This window comes from Colletotrichum costaricense, assembly GCF_030867565.1.
Source record: "Colletotrichum costaricense strain IMI 309622 chromosome Unknown Scaffold_11.1, whole genome shotgun sequence".
NCBI classification, from domain to species: Eukaryota; Fungi; Ascomycota; class Sordariomycetes; order Glomerellales; family Glomerellaceae; genus Colletotrichum; species Colletotrichum costaricense.
Window position 1 is genome coordinate 859,930 of NW_026848240.1, and position 20,191 is coordinate 880,120.

The 20,191-nt window shown below is 35.6% G+C and overlaps 4 protein-coding genes across 4 annotated transcripts; 2 read left to right on the forward strand and 2 right to left on the reverse strand.

The window, feature by feature from the left end:
• Positions 1-100: 100 nt before the first annotated feature.
• CCOS01_10648 (uncharacterized protein) lies at positions 101-1,948 on the forward strand (the record flags this gene model as incomplete). The annotated part of the gene is made up of 1 exon (XM_060458802.1): positions 101-1,948. The coding sequence occupies one exon, from the start codon at positions 101-103 to the stop codon at positions 1,946-1,948; it is 1,848 nt and encodes a 615-aa protein (XP_060310604.1).
• Positions 1,949-14,456: 12,508 nt separating this feature from the next.
• Positions 14,457-16,157, reverse strand: CCOS01_10649 (uncharacterized protein; the record flags this gene model as incomplete). Its single annotated transcript, XM_060458803.1, has 2 exons — positions 14,457-15,235; positions 15,287-16,157. The coding sequence occupies 2 exons, from the start codon at positions 16,155-16,157 to the stop codon at positions 14,457-14,459; spliced, it is 1,650 nt and encodes a 549-aa protein (XP_060310605.1).
• A 1,636-nt stretch (positions 16,158-17,793) lies between these two features.
• CCOS01_10650 (uncharacterized protein) lies at positions 17,794-18,513 on the forward strand (the record flags this gene model as incomplete). The annotated part of the gene is made up of 1 exon (XM_060458804.1): positions 17,794-18,513. One exon carries the CDS (start codon positions 17,794-17,796, stop codon positions 18,511-18,513), a length of 720 nt encoding a protein of 239 aa, XP_060310606.1.
• An 805-nt stretch (positions 18,514-19,318) lies between these two features.
• CCOS01_10651 (uncharacterized protein) lies at positions 19,319-19,662 on the reverse strand (the record flags this gene model as incomplete). The annotated part of the gene is made up of 2 exons (XM_060458805.1): positions 19,319-19,570; positions 19,609-19,662. 2 exons carry the CDS (start codon positions 19,660-19,662, stop codon positions 19,319-19,321), a joined length of 306 nt encoding a protein of 101 aa, XP_060310607.1.
• Positions 19,663-20,191: the final 529 nt, after the last annotated feature.

Sequence of the window (20,191 nt, forward strand, 5' to 3'; positions counted from 1 at the left end):
GCATCCAACTTGTTGTCCGATTTCGCAGTTTTGTTTTCTTTCCTTTTCTTTTTCCTCTTTACAATCACTTACCTTTGTTATTTGACGGTCAAACGACACAATGTCCGACCATCACCACGCACCATGGCTCCCTGAGCCCAATGTCCCCCCTGCCCCTCGGGGCAATAGTATGACCTTTGGTTATCTCGGCGTTTCTGACAAAGATTCCAGCTACAGCATCGTTAACCCGCAACGCGGTCAGGATATCGTTGTTGACGACAGAGGATCTTCGATCCGTTTCACGGCGCCAGCGCAACGCGCGTACGAACCCCTCGGATACATCATGGGCCAAGCAGCAGCCCGCGGCAGGAAGATTGGCGGCGTCATTTGGTTCGAAGACGAAACACTCGCCGAGCACCCAATGCCAGTCTTTGACCCGCCCGCAACGATTGCCAACGAGCGGCACACCGCATCCACGAACAGCATCTCCTACGGAACAACACCCCCGACCAATCCCGGCCCGGTACGCCAGGCCGTCCAGCAACAAGACGCGCCCAGTCCACCGACACAGCAGGCCACGCCCGACTTTCCTCCGAGACAACAAGACCCGCCTAGCCTGCCGGAACCGCAAGCCGACCTCGGTTCCCCCCCGGGACAAACTGTCCAGCAAGAGGACTGGCCGAGTCTCCCGCCACGGCCATCGACAGCCGAGAGCAGCTCGAGGCAAACGCAGAAGAAGCCAGCGCCGCCCCAGCTACCCGCCCCCACGCCCAAGCCTCGCGTGGGGAAGCCGAAATTCGTCAGCTTCCCAGGGCTGTTTGGCGGGGCTGTACACGAAGAAAGTGTCGACGCGAGTGGTGGCAGTGACGCCGGTACCCACGTCAGCCAGCTCCAGAGTCCGCCAAGGACATGCGGCGAGACCAGCGCGGCAACGACCGCATCCGAGAAACAGGCCTGGCAAACAGTCGAGAAGAAGAAGGGGCCAAGCGTCATGCCGCACCCCTTCAGCGACAAGGAGTTGCTGCGCCACAACCGTTCGAGGAAATGCGCCAATTGCGCAAAGAAGGGACACATTGCATTGGACTGTGTGCTCCCTGCATCGAGAGGCTGCATCAATCTCTGTGTCTGGTGCAACAAGAGCGATCATTCATTCGATGATTGCAAAAACCCAAGCAAGCCCACGGATAAGGAACGCCTTTTCCATATTCTCGTGGTCCGACGAGCAAACAAGTGCCCGGTCGAGACAAGCCAGTCTTGGTGGGACCTCTGCTCAGAGGCCTCTAGGATCAACGATCCCAGCTCGAATGCCAAAGACATGGGCAACCAGTTCAGGTCCTTGTGTGAATCCAACGTGGGGTTCCCATGGCGTGCAGTGCTGGCTGACTGTACTTTTCTTATAGAAATCGACGAGTACGACTACGTCGAAGACACCAAGCGCAGAGCATCAACCCTCCCGGTCGTCGACGCGTACACCCACGACTCGGACCTCCTCTTGACCCGCCACGCACTTGCCTACGAGAGAGTTGGCGGCGTCCAAGCCTACGCGGCATTTGCCAAGACTCGGGACAACGTCCCCTGCACCTCGCCAATCCCAGACAAGTTCAACATCAGGTTTGCCAGCTTTGTCTGGGACAAGATGGAAGACGAGGTCGACAAGGTTTACAAGGTTGACAAGATTGACAAGGCTGACAAGGTTGAGAAGATTGAAGAAATTGACAACGTCGACAGCGAGTCCCGGCACAGCATTACTGACAGGCCAGTTTTGGTCTCCCAGCCGTTTCCCTTGCAGAATCCTTTCCGCGCTCTCCAAGTCGACAACGGCCAACGCGCCCACGACGACGACGACGAAGACGACGACGCAATATCTTACACTGAGAGTGAGAAAGCTAGAGCCGGTCGCATAGGTCGCATAGAGTGGGCGGATGAGGTAACAGATGCGAGTGCTCCATTTGTGAGCATGTGGTTGTGATAGGCTCGTCCATGGCAGGTCAACGACCTGAAGATTCTAGATAGGTGACAGGGCCCGTATGGTCTTGTGGCAATGTGCCAACGGCACCCCAATTAATAACATTTGATTTCGATTGACATGGTTTTTCTCTATAGGCATGTGACACTGTGACATCTCCATCGCTTGCTTGTTATATTGTGTGTTAATTTATAGTCCTCTGTTCTGCCGTGAGGACTGTGTTGACAAGATGGAAGCGCGTCTCTGAACTCGGACGTGAGTAATAATTATATACTAAGACTCAAATCAAACACTCTTGAATTAAACACTCTTAATTAAACACTCTCAAATTAAACACTCTTAATTAGACACTTTTAAGTAACGCTCTCGATTTTATTAAATATTTTAAATCTAGTTATATACTCTTAATTTAATTAAACACTCTAAATTAAATAATTTAAAGTTAGATATTATAATTAAATATTCTTTATTTATTTAAATACTCTTAAGTTAATTAAATACTTAAATTAAACACTCTTAAGTTAATTAAATACTTAAATTAAATACTTTTAAGTTAATTAAACACTCTTAATTAAATAGTCTTAAGCTAATTAAATACTCTCGATTTAATTAAATACTAGAATTAAATACTCTTAATTTTATTAAATACTTAAGCTAAATACTTAAATTAAATACTCTTAAATTAAATATTTAAATTTAATATTTAAATTAAATACTCTTAAGTTAATTAAATACTTAAATTAAACACTCTAAATTTAATTAAACACTCTTAAGTCAATTAAATACTTAAATTAAATACTTAAATTAAATACTCTTATTTTAATTAAATACTCAAATTAAATACTCTTAATCTGATTAAATACTTTTAAGTTAATTAAATACTTAAATTAAATACTCTTATTTTAATTAAATACTTAAATTAAATATTTAAACTAAATACTTAAATTGAATACTTAAATCAAATACTCTTAATCTAATTAAATACTCTTAAGTTAATTAAATACTTAAATTAAATATTTAAACTAAATACTTAAATTGAATACTTAAATCAAATACTCTTAATCTAATTAAATACTCTTAAGTTAATTAAATACTTAAATTAAATACTTAAATTAAATACTCTAATTAAACACTCTTAATTAAATACTCTAATTCGATAGTTTTAAGTTAATTAAATGCTCTAATTAAATACTCTTAAGTTAAATACTCAAATTAAATACTTAAATTAAATACTTAAACTAAATACTCAAATTAAACACTCTTATTCTAATTAAACACTTGAATTAAACACTCTTAAGTTAATTAAATACTTAAATTAAACACTCTTAATTTAATTAAACACTCTGGATTTAATTAAATAGCTAAATTAAATACTCTTAAGTTAATTAATTACGCAAATTAAATACTTAAACTAAACACTTAAATTAAACACTCTTAATTTAATTAAATACTTAAATTAAATATTATTAATTTAATTAAATACTAAAATTAAATACTTAAACTAAATACTCTTATTTTAATTAAGTACTCTTATCTCAATTAAATACTCTTATTTCAATTAAATACTTAAATTAAATACTCCAACTAAACACTTAAATTAAATACTTAAACTAAATACTCAAATTAAACACTCTCATTTTAATTAAATACTTAAATTAAATACTCAAACTAAATACTTAAATTAAATACTTAAACTAAATACTCTTATATTAATTAAATACTAAAACTAAACACTCTTATTTTAATTAAATACTTAAATTAAATACTTAAATCAAATACTCTTAATCTAATTAAATACTCTTAAATTAATTAGATACTCTTAAGTTAATTAAATACTTTTAATTAAATACTCTAATTAAATACTCTTAAGTTAATTAAATACTTAAACTAAACACTCTAATTGGATACTCTTAAGTTAATTAAATACTCAAATTAAACACTCTTATTTTAATTAAATACTTAAATTAAACACTCTTATTTTAATTAAATACTTAAATTAAATACTCTTATTTTAATTAAACACTCAAATTAAATACTTAAACTAAATACTTAAATTAGACACTCTTAATTCAATTAAATATTCTTAAACTAAATACTTTTATTTTAATTAAATACTTTAATTAAACACTCTTAACTAAATAGTCTAATTAAATACTCTAATTATATATTCTTAAGTTAATTAAACACTCTTTAGTTAATTAAATAGTTTTAAATAAAATAAAATATACTTAATTAAATACTCTTAATTAGGCACTCTTAGATTAAATATTTCAGTTAAACGCTCTTATTTAAATTAGATACTATAATTAAATACTCTTATTAAACACTCTCAATTTAATTAAATACTTTTAATAAGATAACTTTTATTAAATGTTTCTAAGTTAATTAAATATTTATAATTAAATACTTTTGAATTAATTAAATACTCTTAAGTTAATTAAACATTCTTAATTAAATGCTCTAATTTAATATTATTAATTTAATTAAATACTCTCGATTAAATTAAACACTCGAACTAAACACTCTTAATTCTATTAAATACTTAAATTAAATACTAAAATATAACACTTTTAAATTAAATTTTAAGGTTAATATTTGAATTAAATACTCTTAATTTGATTAAATACTCTTATATTAATTAAATACTCAAATTAAATACTTTTAACTTAATACTTAAATTAAATACTCTCGATTTAATTAAACACTTAAATTAAATACTCAAATCAAAGACTTAAATTAAATACTCAAATCAAATACTCAAATCAAATACTTAAATCAAATACTCAAATCAAACACTTAAATCAAATACTCAAATTAAATACTCAAATTAAATATTTAAACTTAATATTTAACTTAAATAATCTCGATTTAATTAGATACTTAAATTAAATACTCTTAATTTAATTAAATACTTTTTAATTAATTAACTACTCTAAGTAAATACTATTAAATTAAATACTCTTAATTAAATACTTAAATTAAATACTTATATTAAATACTCTTAAATTAGAGACTCTTAGATTAAACACTCTTAATTTAATTAAATACTTAAATTAAATACCCTAAATTTAATTAAATACTCGAATTAAATACTCTTAATTTAATTAAATACTTAAATTTATAATAGATTCGGGATATAACTAGTAACAGGATACCGATAACTTAGCGACCAGTATACGGATCGTATTATAAAAGAACTTTTTAGGAAGTAAAGCCTATATAAAGGACTTTATAAACTTTAGTTTTATAATATACTTATACTTATATTATAGCCTCGCTAGTTAAGTACTTATAACCTAATCTCTTATAATTTTAAAACTTTTACCTCTATAAAATAACTAGTATAAATAATAATAGATTATAAAAACGAATAGAACGTTAATAAAGTAATACTTAGCCGTTAGTAAAGAGCCGTTAGTACTAACGAGCTATAACTATCCGGAGTTAACTACTCGACCCTATTCTATCTAGAGGAACGAGCTTATTATAGGGCGAGTCCTACTTAAACGCTAGTATTTATAAAAGAGCTAAATAAAAAAAATAATCAGAATAGATTACCCTTACGGGCTAGTTACCCTACTAATACCCTAAGAACCCTATTTATTATAAACGGGGCGTTTATTAATAACTAATTACTAAATATACGAAGTCTAGGCGCGTATAAAAACGTAGGTAATACTAAAATAGCTAGTTTAATAAACCCTATAAGCCTAATAATAACCTACTTTTATAAAATAATAAAAATAATAATTAAAAACCGAAACTAAGAACGGCGTTAATATAAGGAGCTTATTTAATAGCTTACCGAGCGGCTAGCGACGTATTTAGGTTAACGAAAATATAAAAAGCCTCCTTTTTATAATTATAAACCGATTGGAGAAGAGTTTACGAGTACCTAAGTAGTAGACTAGATTATTACTATAGAAGTAGGTAATAATTTTTATATAAAAAGTACTATAAAATAGTATATTAAATAAGCCCTATTTAAAATATCCCTATTGTTATAAACGTAATAGTATAATTATAAAAAGAGCCTCTAGGATCCCCTCTCTTAGGGTAACTTTTTAGTGTTCGTTTACTAATAGTACGTAGACCTTAAAACGTAAGAATAAGAATATTATAAAGAGCTAAGAACGAAGAAGCTAAAGGAGGGTTAGACCCCTACCTAATTCCTTACTAAATAGTTAGTAATTTATTATAACCTAAGTATAGAAGATATAGAAAACTCGAAAGTAGAGGTATACTAGTTCTTTTTTAAACTACTATCTTAGTTATAAGACGACCTAATTTATTATAAAGTTTTAATTAAGAAAGTACGTAATATAGCTTACGAGGCTAATAGATTATAGTTATTAAATTAGTAGAAAGGTAGCGACTAGTTATAAAAGGATAGTAAAAAGAGGCTATATCCGTTATTAGAGTAACCGCGTTAAATATCCCCTTTTTATAAAAAAAAGAGTAGGGAGAGCTCTAAGGGGCTAAGCTCTAGAAACTTATTAAGAATAATATTATAAAAGCTGTATAATAAAAGTACTCGCGCCGAGCTATTATAAAAGTATCGTAATAGTAATATTAAGTACTTTATATATAATAAGTTAGGCTATATATTTAGTAAGTACTAAAAAAATAAGTTAGGAGGTCGGGGTAATAATAAGCTAACGTACCCCCGATTAAAGCTAACGTTAGTAACTATCTAACGGGTTATTACCGAGCTAAGAGTTATAAAAGTTAACTTTTTAGAAAATAAATAGGTATAAGTAATATACTTAATATACTTATACTAAGTATTAAGAGGGTATTAATAAGAATAATTATAAAGAGTAGGGTAATAGTTTTATAAGGGGTTACTAAAAAGTTAATAAAAATTAATATAGATATATATTCTAAGATAAATATTATTAATACTAAGCTCGTAACCTACTTAGGGTTAACCTTAGCTATTATTATAGCCCCTTTATTAAGGGACTTTTAAAGTAAAGCCGTAAGCTAAAAGAAAGCTTACTAATTAACGCTCTTCCTTATTAACTACTATAAGTAGCTAAGGAAGATTCGGTAACTATTTACTATAGTTAATAGGGATAAAAGAATAGTAGACTTTTTACTATTATAACTATTAATAGGTTAAGAGGGTATCCGTATTAATATTATAACGAATATATGGTTATACGAGCCTATCTCTATTACCGAACTAGAGGTAATAGCTCGTAATATTATTAAGAATTATAAAAAGGCTTATGTATTATATATCGTTACTATAAGAAGTATTGCGGGGATAATAAAGACTAAACTATAAAGAGGTTTATTACTAGAACTTTAATTAGAAGTAGAGACGTTTAACGAGTAGTTAGTAAAGGGACCGTAGTTATATAGTAAGGCAAAATACTTAATTAACCTAGTTCTAGGTACTAAACCGCCGTATAGCCCTATCTATTTACTAAATAAGAAATAACTTAATAAGCTTCGCGCGTATATTACTAAGAACTTAGCGAACGGTTATATTATACTTTCGGTTAGTAAAGCTAGGGTACTAATCCTATTCGTATTAAAAAAGGATAGCACGCTACGCCTTTATATAGACTACTACAGATTAAATAAAGTAACTATAAAAAATTAATACTTACTACTACTTATTAGCAAGCTCTTAGATAGGCTTTATAAAGTAAAATAAATCTTAAAGATAGATATTAAGAATACCTACTACCGTATCTAAATTAAAAAAAAAGACTAATAAAAAATAGCGTTCTAGAACCGATATAGCTATTTTAAGTATATTATTATACCTTTTGGGCTAACGAACGCACCCGTAATATTCTAGGCATACATTTACCGAACGCTTGCTAACTTACTAAATACTTATTATATAGTATATATAAATAATTTAATAATTTACTTAATAATAAAAGAGTAATATACGAAGGATATTAAAAAGGTCCTCTAATAGCTACGGTTATACGGGCTTTTTACTAAACTATTAAAGTACTCGTTTTATTAAAAGAGGGTTAAATTCCTAAGTTATATTATTATATTAGAAAGAATTGAGATTAACCTATTATAAGTATAAACGATCGCTAACTAGAAGGCGCCAGAGTCTATTAGGGATATCTAAGTATTCCTAAGGTTTTATAACTTCTATTAGAAGTTTATTATTAAATACTCGGGTATCGTTATACTAATAATAGCATTACTAAAAATAGAAAAGGGGTAGGTAAAGGATTTTTAATAAACTAAAAAAGTAGATAAGGCGTTTAATTAGTTAAAGGTTACTTTTACCTCGGTAACCGTACTTACGCACTAGAACCTATAACGTATTATATAAGTAAAAACCGACGCTTTAGTTAAAGCTATCGTAGTAATTTTGTTATAATAAGCTAATAAAGAATAGTAACCTATCGCTTATTAGTTATAAAAACTCTTAAATATAGAGTAGTAATAAGCTACGGGTTAATAAGAACTGCTCGCTATAGTAAAAGGATTAGAGTATTAGGCTTACTATTTCTAGGGCTTTTTATAAAAGTTTATAATCTTAATAAACTATTAGGTACTTAAGAGAGTAATCGGTATACCGGCATAGGACTTTTAAAAAAGGCTTGCGAAGTAGGTATATAAACTATTAGTATTTAACTTTAACTTAGAATACTAGCTAAAAAAAATAAACTTAGCGAATAGTCTATTTAGAAAGCTAGATTATATAGAGGGGGAAGTATTTTATAAGGACGTCCTCTCTACGCTAGCTTAGAAACTACGTTTTATTAGCGAACTACTACTTAACGTTTAGCAAAAAATAATTAGTTTAAAAAAAAAAATAATATTATTAAGGTATACGTTTAAGTAGTCGAGGCTTCTTTTTGTAATCCCGGCTAGATATTAGCTAGCTTTAGGGATAGAGAATCCTCTCCCCTATATTAATAACGTATTATAGGGCGTACTAATAAAGTAGTAATAGTTATTACTATAATAACTTAAGGTAAAAAAGTAAAAGAATTATTAATAAACGCTCGTTAACGGTCTAGTAAGGATAAAGAGGAGTCGGATAGAGCTAGGGTTATTATATTAAAATAGTATATCCTACGTCCCGTTATAAAAGAGCTTATAAAGAGTAAAACGGTATTTACTTCCTATTTCTTATTAAAGACTAAGGAGCTTATTAGAGGATTATAGGCTAAAAACGAGTTTTATATATTATAATTAATAAGAGTTTGTGCTATAGTTAGCGAGCTAAGAGCATATTTACTTAATAAATAGGGTATACTATTTTTTAAAAAAAAACTCGTTATCCCTTAAGTAAAGTCTTTTTAAATAGAGATCCTTTACTAATATTACGACGATTATAAAGTAAATTATATAGGAGCTACGAAAACTTTTAAACTAATCTAGAGGAAGTTTTATTAAGAAAATATCTAACGGGATATTTAGGAATACGTTAAGAACTACGAGTACTACTTAAGAGTTATAACCCTAAGATATAAGCCGTACGGGTAGCTATAGTTATTACTATTACTCTTATATCTATTCTAAGAAATATTTATAGACTTTATTATAGGGTTATTACTAAGCGCTCGTAGTAATAGCGCCGAGTATAATTATATTTTAGTTATTATTTATTATATAATAAAGTTTACGAAGTTCTTACCCACTATTAAGATACTTAACGTAGTATAAATAGTAAATATTTTATATAAGGAGGTTAAATATAGGTTTAGTATGCCAAAAGGTATTATTATAAATAAAAATAAGCTCTTTATAAGCGTATTTTAAGAAGAGTTTATTAAGGAACGGGTAATATATTACTAACTATTTACTATATATTACTTATAAACGGACGGCTAAACGGAGCGGACTTATTAAATATTAGAAAAATACTTAAGGATTTACGCCGAGGGCTCGCTAAATAAGTAAGTAGTATAGTTAAAAGAGGCCGAGTTTATATATAATAATAGCCTATACTCTATTATAAAAATATCCCCATATATAGTACTATACGGCTACTACCCTAGGTATATTAAATATATACTTAATTATAAAGCTATAGTTTAGGGGGTTTATAAAAGGGTTTAGAAAATTAATAAGATTAGGGCCTAAGCTACGTAAGCCTGGGCATAAGCCTCTAAAAGCTAAGTAGCTTATTATAATAAAAAATATATTTTAAAAGAGTTTAATTATAAAGAGGTCGTCGGCTTATTAATAAAGAATATATATTTTAAAAATAATAAACTAGTACCGAAATATATTAAAATAGTAATAGTTAAAAGGGTAAGTAAATAGACTTATTAAGTATATCTACTAGAGTAGTATTAGAGAATATATAATATTTTCTTAGTTTCTTAGCTCGAACTATAAGGAAATTGCTAAACGGTTAGTAACTAAATAGTAAATTTCCTAGAGCTAGAAAACGAGTAAGATATTTAAGAAGTTAAAAAAATCGTCGTAAAGTAAAGTAAAAGAAAAAACTTACGTTATCTTATTAAATAAGCTAGGTAGCTTATAGAATATAATACGTAGGAGCTTATTAAGCATTTTAAAAGCGTAGTAGAAGTAGTTAAAAAATTCGAACGTTATAAAAAAAGGATATATATAAAATAGGATAATAAACGTTAAGTTCGTAATAAAAAGTTACTGAAAATAAGTTAATTAATAATACTTTATAGAACCCTTTTTATCTAGCCTAGCGTAACTCTTAAGAAAAAAATATAGTATTATAACCCTCGGTAATACGTTACTAAAGGATTGCTAAAATCTAGCTATATAAGGGGAGTAACTTATATAATATTAGTAGTAATAGTAGCGGCTCTAGCGTATACTTTTAAAGCATAATAGTTAGTAATAGTACTATACTTAGTAAGTAAAAAGTGGGGAGGCTTTGTATATATACTAAGCTAATTATTTAAAGTAAGACCGTTAACCTTATTAATATTATAATAGGTAAGAGGAAGGTAGTTAAAGTTACGTAGGTTATTATATATAATAATAGTAGCGGTTTATAGAGCGTTCGCTACTTAGTTACTACTAGGAGCTACGATAAGAGGTATAATAGGAGCTATAATAAGAAGTATAACGGGAGCTATAATAAGAGGTATAATAGGAGCTATAATAAGAGGTATAACGGGAACTACGATAGGAGGTATAACGGGAGTTATAATAAGAGGTATAATAAGAGGTAAAGTAAGGGGTATAATGCTATTATTATTACTAACGGGTTAGTAATAGTAGACGTTATTTAAGGCGCTACTCTTGTTCTCTAGGTCGAGCTAAGGGGCCTTAGTAATATTAATATTCGTAAAAAACTTACTAATATCGAACTATTAACTACGACCCGTAGCTTTAACCTTAGTTATAATAATAGCTACGTTAAGCTATTATAGAGCTTTTATTTAGAGCGGGAGGAGCATAATATTAACTATATTAAAATTTAGAATAATATAACTAAGGGCTAGGGAACCCTTATTTATACTAAAAAGAGCGGCGCGAGTAGGGGTTAGTAAGTTATTAATATTAAAATAGCGGCGCTTATTATAACGTTAAGAAAAAGAATTTTCTAAATTACTAAGGAGTTTTTTAGAGTCGTTATCCTCGTACTAGGACTTATTAAACTTAAACTTAAAGTCGTCCGGCTTATATTTATTATTAAGAATATAGTTAGTAATAAGAGTATACTTCTTAATAAGAGTCCGAGTCTCGGGACTATAGGAAATAGGGGTAGCGCTATATATAATAACGGTATAAGTAAGTACTTTATTTACTAAATACTTAGTAACGCGCTTATAAAAAGTAGGGAAATTAGGAAACTCCTAGATATGCGTAATAATAATACCCTAAGGAGTTTTTTTATAGTACTAAGTTAGAGTATCGAAGTTATTTTATAAAGCGGTCGCGCGGCTATTATTATAAAAATAAGCTAGCTAGAAATAACTAAGGCAAGAGATAATCTTAGCTTAGTTATTAATATTAATAATACTAGCCTAAAAAAAAATCCAAATTAGTAAAAAGAAATATTTGCTAAATAATTACTAATAACTTATTATAATCGAGATTAATAAGTTTAGATACTCGTAGTTAGTAATAAGTTTTTAGAGAATAGCTTATTCGAGGTAGATTTTTTTTTTCGTATTACTTACTAATAAGTTAGTAATATAAGTAGTAACCTTCTTTTACGCACTAGTAATATAGTTAAAAGTATAGAGAATATAGCCGCGCTTATAGGAATTAAGGTTACTTTATACCTTAGTATTATAGAACTCTATAAGGGTATTCTAAGTAAATTAGGTAGCGCTATATAGCTCCTTAGGAACTTAAAAGATATTATTAGCTAAATACTTTAGTAACGGATTAGCGAGGACTTAATAACTTATAGTAAAATACTTTTTCTTATTAACCTAATAAATAATATACTTAGTAATATAAGTACCAGTAATATAGACGAGCTCGTTAATATCGTAATATATACTAACTAAGTAGCGTATATAGGGAGTATTACTATAGAGACTATAGAAGCCTTTTTTAAGATTATATTCTATATTAAGTATATCCTAGATATATAAAATAGTAGATATTTTAGTAAATACTTAGTAATAGTATAATAAGAGAATTATAATTAAAAAACGATATAGAATTAGAATATTATAAAAAGAAAAGGTATAGTTATGTAGGAAAGAATTTATAGAACGGTTGCTAAATAAAAGGGGAGAAAAAATAAATAAATACGTAACTAGTAATAAGAGAAAATCTTTTATTTTACTCAATAACTTAGTAATAATAATAACCGCGAGGTTAAGTAGGCCCTTATATATTATAACGGTTAAAATACTTTACTACGAATACGTATTACTAACTTAATAACCGGTTAGCATACTATTACTAAATAATAATAATAAGGTATCTATTAAATAATAAGATAGGAGTAATACCTTATTCCTAAGTAAAAAAGGATATTATTAACGCTTTAAAGAATCTATTATAAATAACGACGTTAATAACTTTATTATTAACGTTAAAAAAAGATATTACGTAATAATTTTAGGGACTAAAGTTACGTAAGAGGGGAGTAATTATAATAAATTCGGGATATAACTGGCAATAGGATGCCGATAATTTAGTAACCGGTATACGGATCGTATTATAAAAGAACTTTCTAGGAAATAGAGCCTATATAAAGGACTTTATAAGCTTTAGTTTTATAATATACCTATACCTATATTATAGCCTTGCTAGTTAAGTACTTATAGCCTAATCTCTTATAAAATTAAATACTCTTAAATTAAAGACTCTTAGATTAAATACTCTTAAATTAGAAATTCTTAAATTAAATACTTTTAATTTAATTAAATACTCAAATTAAACACTCCTAATTTAATTAAATACTTAAATTAAATACTCTTAAATTAAATACTCAAATTAAACACTCTTAAATTAAATACTCAAATTAAACACTCAAATTAAATACTCAAATTAAATACTCAAATTAAATACTTAAATCAAACACTCAAATCAAACACTCAAATCAAATACTCAAATCAAACACTCAAATTAAACACTCAAATCAAACACTCAAATCAAACACTCAAATCAAACACTCAAATCAAACACTCAAATCAAACACTCAAATCAAACACTCAAATCAAACACTCAAATCAAACACTCAAATCAAACACTCAAATCAAACACTCAAATCAAACACTCAAATCAAACACTCAAATCAAACACTCAAATCAAACACTCAAATCAAACACTCAAATCAAACACCCTCAAATAAATAAACTTTTTTAATATTTTTAATTATACTTTAATTTAATTATTTACTTTTAATAAAGTACCTATTATTAATGCTAACAGTTTTAAGCTTTTTAAAATATAATATAAAAGAACTAGTTTGATACTTAATATTATAATAAATACCTCTTGCTTTATATAAATATATAAAGAATTTAACATTTTATTAAATTCATATTAAATAAAACATAACGTGTATAAATCTAATTTAAAAAGCAGTATTAATATTAAAATAATTATACTATTTAGAAAAAATACGCAATTTAACTAAACACGAGTTTTATTTAATAAAGCACTACAACATCGACCAACTTGATCCTAGCGACTAAAGAGAAAAAGACCATCTCTAATAAAGAAAATCAAAGGAAAAAGATTCCAGGATATATAATCGTCAACACGTAATGCTTGACAGAGACAAATGCCATCCCAACATTGCTAGACACAACATGATCCAGAGGTCATGCCAATACAGGGTGCTGTACTCCCCCAAACTCGCTGTGACAAGACAGATGTCTCTGTTCAACTCTTCCTACATGAACTTGCAGCCTGCAACATAATATGAAATCGTAGGCCTTCTGACTCAGCAACTTTCAGAATTGGCGGCAAGGTGATGTACCACCCGTAAATAGCATTATTGGGCAATGAAGCCCAGCCAGCTAGATAGGCCGCCGGACCAAGAGCTCTCAGGGCCTCGGTTACCGACAGCTAACGTATTCATGCCCTCAGCCGGGGCTCTTTGTGACCGACTTCAAAACGGGAAGAAGGACGGGTCTATGCCCATGTCAGGTTCAAACAAGACCTGGGGATTGATACTGTTGCAGTCGTCTGCGGGTGACGAAGTGACCTGAATCGCAGGCAAAAGCGCCGCTCCTGGTTCGCCTGACTGGACCCCAGGCTCTGTGTTTTGCCAATTCATTAAAGTGATCTCCTTGTTCTGGGCAATCGGCGGGAGTCTTGCCACGTGAGCTTGATACGAGGACCCATCTGGGTTGCAATAGTCCGAAGCTGAACCCATGAACATCCCGTCGTAGCGTTCTAGTCCAGGATTATTGGCTGAGCTCTGTGGCCACCCGAGCATCGAAGCAGTGTGCCGAGCAAGCACCGGTGATTTGACATTTTCTGCCCCGTTTGTCGCGCTAGAGGCCCCAAACATCGTCCCGTTTCCTATTGTCAGGCTCATCTGAGCGGCGTCGGACGAGTTGCTCGCTTCTTGACCATGATAGTTGTGCTTGAAGCTGCTTGAGTTGGCGCCGAAAGGCCCGTGTTGAGGACCACCATCGTGAGAGTGTGTTTGACTTTGGTCACAGAGACTTTGGGAACCGTTGACGGTCCGCACATCGCTCATGGAGCCGCGGATAAGCCTCATGCCATCAAAGGATGTTCTGGGAGTTGAAATTGGCCCAGCATCATTCGTTGAAAACCCAGATGGGTTGCCGCCGGCGGTATAACTGGTCGAGAAGCTTGATGCCTGGTCGAGCGTAGCAGGCTGAAGATGGCCGCTGATGTAGCGATCATTGCTGTTCGCACCTACAGCTTCCGGGTTAGCTCTTGGTCTCTTTACAGTACAGCAGCACTTACTTTGCGTCTGAGGCACTGCAGGGGATTGCTTCGGAGAAGTTCTGTGAAACCCAAGGTCGATATGGGCACGTTCTTGGCTGAGAAGCGGGTCCTTCTCCAAAAGTTTGTCGACAATCTTCTCCGCGGCCAGGAACTGAAATCCCCAGGGCCTCAATTCCTCGTCATCCACGAGAGCGACATTGCATTTGCCGAGATCTCCGTCAACTAGCCCACAGGCTCGGACAATACCGGTAGTGTATTCTTTCGGTTGAAAAATGCCAAACTTGGTGATGACATTGAGATGACCTCCGGGGCGCCAGGGTATTGGCCGTAACCCGAAACTCAGTGCTACGGCCTTGGAGAGCAGAGAAATCGGGCAGCTAGAATCGAATCGGGTGGCCAGGGGACCGAAACCTATACAGTTTGCGGTCGGCCCAATAGACAATGCGAACAGGTTGAGAAGTTTGGCCGTCCTTGGATCCTGAACCCAACGTACTCGTGGATCAGCTTCGTCGTGTTGGGAGCTCAAAGGCATCGAAGTTGGTGGTGAAGCGGAGAGGGGCTCGTGGCCCTTAGACCTCAACGGTCGGTTTAAGCCGTCCAGATCTGGTGTCTTTTCATACTTGACCGTCTTGGGAGTCCGCTTGCGAAGTATTGAATTGGGTTTCTGTTGGATGCGCTGACTATGAGAAGACTTCAAGTTTTGCCTTGGGGAGCTCTGGTAAACGGCGGAAACGTTTTGATGTCGTGCCTCTAGAGCAGAAGGCTGCGGCAGGTCATGAGCTCCGTTCGTCTCCGGTAACTGTATTTCCGAGGCGTTCGGGGTCAACGGACGTCTTCTATTGGCATTGCGTTGCTCCCAGAGCCCGTTTGTCTTCAGCAATCCTCTCATGGTAGGCCTTTGTGGCTGTGATGTTGTAGGGGGCTGCAGAACTCTGGTACTGTTCAACTTGCACTGAAAGTCTCCTATAGGAGCATGTTAGGCTGTCTTTCTATAGCTACGGAGGTGATCTCTTCCTAAAGTTAGGAACGATGCTTACAGGAATCCATGTGGCAGCGCAACGACGTGTTTTGAGTTATCTGCCGAAGTAGAAGAAGTACTAATGGGCCCGACCAGGTCGTCAGCTCCCGACCCCTCAGCCTTATCCTTTGCGAAAACGGGACGAGGTGGGTGTTGCGAAGCGTGGCAATCCTAGCAACAGATGGCTCTGCAGGATCGGGTTCATATACTTTGGCTTCTCAAGTAAATGAATAGACAGATGAGGTGAAAGGCAAAATCAGAACGAAACCGCAGTGAAGGGCAGGGAAGAGGATACGATAATATCAGGCCGGGAAGACGCAACCAAGTGGCCATGGAGAAGAAAACACCGCCACCCCGAGAGAATTGGAGCTTTGGATTTACAACAGAAAATGTAATTGATGGAACTGCAGAACGAGACACATTCGACGTTCCATAACAGCGGAAGCATCGGCGTCCAGTGAGGCTGTCGACGTGATAGTGCCTTGGTCGCCTTGCCCAGCCCCCAAGGCGTTCCTTATGGGACACGCTTGACGGCTATTCCCATACGCCCTGAGCTCATACAGTTATTACATGCAGATGGTTCAGTGTGCGTGATAATGAGAGGCCGGGGAAGATTCCGGGCGAGAAGCTGGTCGTACATTAGCTCGGTTAAGCTATTCTCAAAGCAGGCTGTATCCGTACAATAACAATGGCTACATGACAAGCCCGTGATCTCACGGTCCAGAAACGCTCCCATAGTCTGGGTTATGCCCGCTGTGGCATCAGCAACGGCGTCGGGCCCGGGGCACTTCTCAAGTTCATTCGGATTGGACGAGTAGCTGGTACGAAGGAAGTCGTTGATGCCCAATACTTTGCTGAGACGGGTGGTTGCAGATTGGGCCCTCCTCAGATATTCATGTCTTACCTTGTGCTTAGGTACTTGAGGGCCAGATTTCGGTGCAATATGCATGTGCAGGGGTCACCTGCAACCTCCCAATGGTAGATGCAAATACCTAATAATGTCCCGTCCTTAAGTGCTTTAGCAAGTGGAATTCTAGTCATACCCCTCCCGCTATAGTTATACCAATTACAATTACAATTGCCCGCCCTGGAATGATGATCCTGCAGGCCGAGTCAGACTTTCCGTTGTATTCAGCTGCGTGTTTCCAACTCCCGCCGGTCCCCCGTAACTCATCGGCCGGTTGCGACGACTCATCTTTCACGAGGTCTCCGAGGCGTGAAGTCATTTGCACGCCAGCCTCACTCACTTTCACCGAAACTGCGTTTACACGCTCATAACTCTAGCCGAGTAAATCAGCCGCGTTTTTAAAGCTTCATTTTCCTCAACTTCTCAACATAAAGTCGATGAGGTCCAGCAACTTCACAACAACCTCATCCCTTCCACCAATGGACTCCTTGCCTTCACATCCTACATCAAGGCAGCTCCATCGTCTACTACCTACTGCCAATGTTTAATTCATTCCTTATCCATCCTTCAATAACTCATCAACGCTGAACGACCATCACCATGTATCATTATGCGGGAGACGTCGACCTTCTGACATCCGACTTTCATCGCCCGACCAGCGCTCTTCAGACGCAATATGGACAACCACCTCCTTCACCCCCGACTGGAACCCACAAACACTCCACGACTGGAATCCACAAGCAATCCAAATCACCAACAAGTCCTCCAACCCCTCCTGAGTCTATGATTCAATGGAAAGCCTACCGGGTCCCCAAACCCAAGCTGTCAGGGTCCGAAGAGAGTGTCTTGTCCCAAGATCAAGTCTGTTCCCTAACATTTTCGGGCACTGAGAGCAAGACTGATCTCAGCTCTTCGTCTTTCTCGCAAAGGGACTGCGACTGCCAGCTGGTCGCAGTGAGCCCACTAGCTACTCACTTCTGTCAACAAACTCAGTTGCCTAGACCATGCCCGGTCTTCTCTGAGAATAGGCCTTCGAACTATCCGAGTGACCCCACTCAGCTTCTGATAAAGTTGGAAGCCCTTGAGATCAATCAGAAAGCTCAATCTAGTCAGTTGCAGCTGTGCGATGGAAGTGACGAGGCAGAAGATCTTGAAATGGTCTCACTCGATGGCTTTGGTTGGGAAGCCAGTGACTCTTTCAAAGATTTTCAACAAGACCCCGCCCACAATTTCTGGAGGTGGGATGAGGCTATACAACAATGGACTCATCAGGATGAAGACACTAAATCAGTGATATATTGTCCAGTAGAGCTGGACTAGGATCGCCAGGGGCATGCTTACGTGGGAATATCAACTTAGAGGAACGCATGAGAACTAGCGTTTGTTTTACAACATTTTTGCTTACAACCTGGCGTTCTCTAGATAGACACACCTCGGGGAATAATTGGGACCCAACCCGAATAGAGGCACAATGAGGGCGTAATGTTCATGGTGACTTCTTTCGGCTTACAGTCTTTTTTGATAAGATACATGCTTCTTCGCTCGAGACTCTCATCATGATAGCATGCGTGATTCTACCTACCCTCTTCAACGCTCTCATGTTCTCTCGAGAGCCAATCATCTTATGCCATAATGTATTCCATCGTAATCTGCCTCCATTGACGTCGCTATTGCCTCGATGGCTGAGCTTAAACCACACCACGATTTCAGGGCATCGCGACGCGTTGACAATGAGTCCTCATCCATCTAAGTGCCCCTATGCTATAGCGCATGAGCGTCTCATGACCGGTCTGTCCGACGACGCCACTAAAGTGCTGAGCAGATCCTGTAGATCACCGGCTGTAATATATGACTGCCTCGTGCACGATGATCCAATAGACTTCCAATCATGATACAGGGGTAACATTGACAGTCACGTTTGCGAAAGCTCTTCAATCAGGAAAAATTTAACAGACGACTAGTCTTTCAATCTGTTGAGCCGAAATCTGTGGTAGCTGTTCCCCTACTCCATGACTAGTCTCTGGAACCAAAAAGAGGAACGGGAACCTAGACACAGCATTGTCTTCATCGCTAGGACATGAAAACTCAAATCTCCATCAAAGAAACGACATGAAATGAGCCAACACTAGTCCAATTCGCGTGGTGCCCACAGCACCGATCCTGTGTGTTTGTCGACATGGTACCAATTCTCACTTTTGACAGACCAGCTCCAGAAGGCATGACCAGGGTCCATCTCGAAGTCTTCCTGGCTAGGACTGATCACATTTTCGGTCTTGCTGGTTCCAGTTGCCGGCTCGTTTTGCTGTTCTACTGGATCCCCGGCCCCGAGTGTTGTTGGAGACGATGGCCAAATTGGTGATGAAACCTTTTTGGAAAGTTGTGAACGAACAGCTAAAGGAACTAGGGATTCGACACTTCCCAAGATTGTCGGTTCTGTCCCAGGGAACGATACTGGAGAAGAGCACCCATTGCGTTGGGAAGATGTTCTGGACGTTCCAGACGTTCCAGACTGCCAAGTGCCATTCCGTGGTAGATGGCTATCGGACTTAGATGCCCTTGACTGTGTATCGTTGACTGACTGAGATCCAATCCTAAGGTCCATTAGTCTGGGTGCCGGTGGACTTGATGGCGAAATTCGTGGTGATCCGTCTACATCACACGCTTACTTAACAAGCTGTTGACTCGATGTAATCGGATCTTGATACTTACTTTGGTGGCGAATGCGACGTGAGATGTCCAGTGAGCAAAGGCTGTGGGTAGATATTCAATTGATCTCTAGATGGCTTGGATGATAGAAATAAGAAGCTTCTCCAATTCTCACGGAACTTTCGACGCTCTAGTAGTTGACTTTGGGGAGATAATGGGCCTCAGAGGTAAACAAAACAAGCCGAGGATTGAGTTTATTATCAATATCATGCATATTTTGCACATAACACACCGTTCGAAGTCACATCATGGCACAGGAAAGCCGGCACCCAAGTTTCTCAGGGCTGTAGCT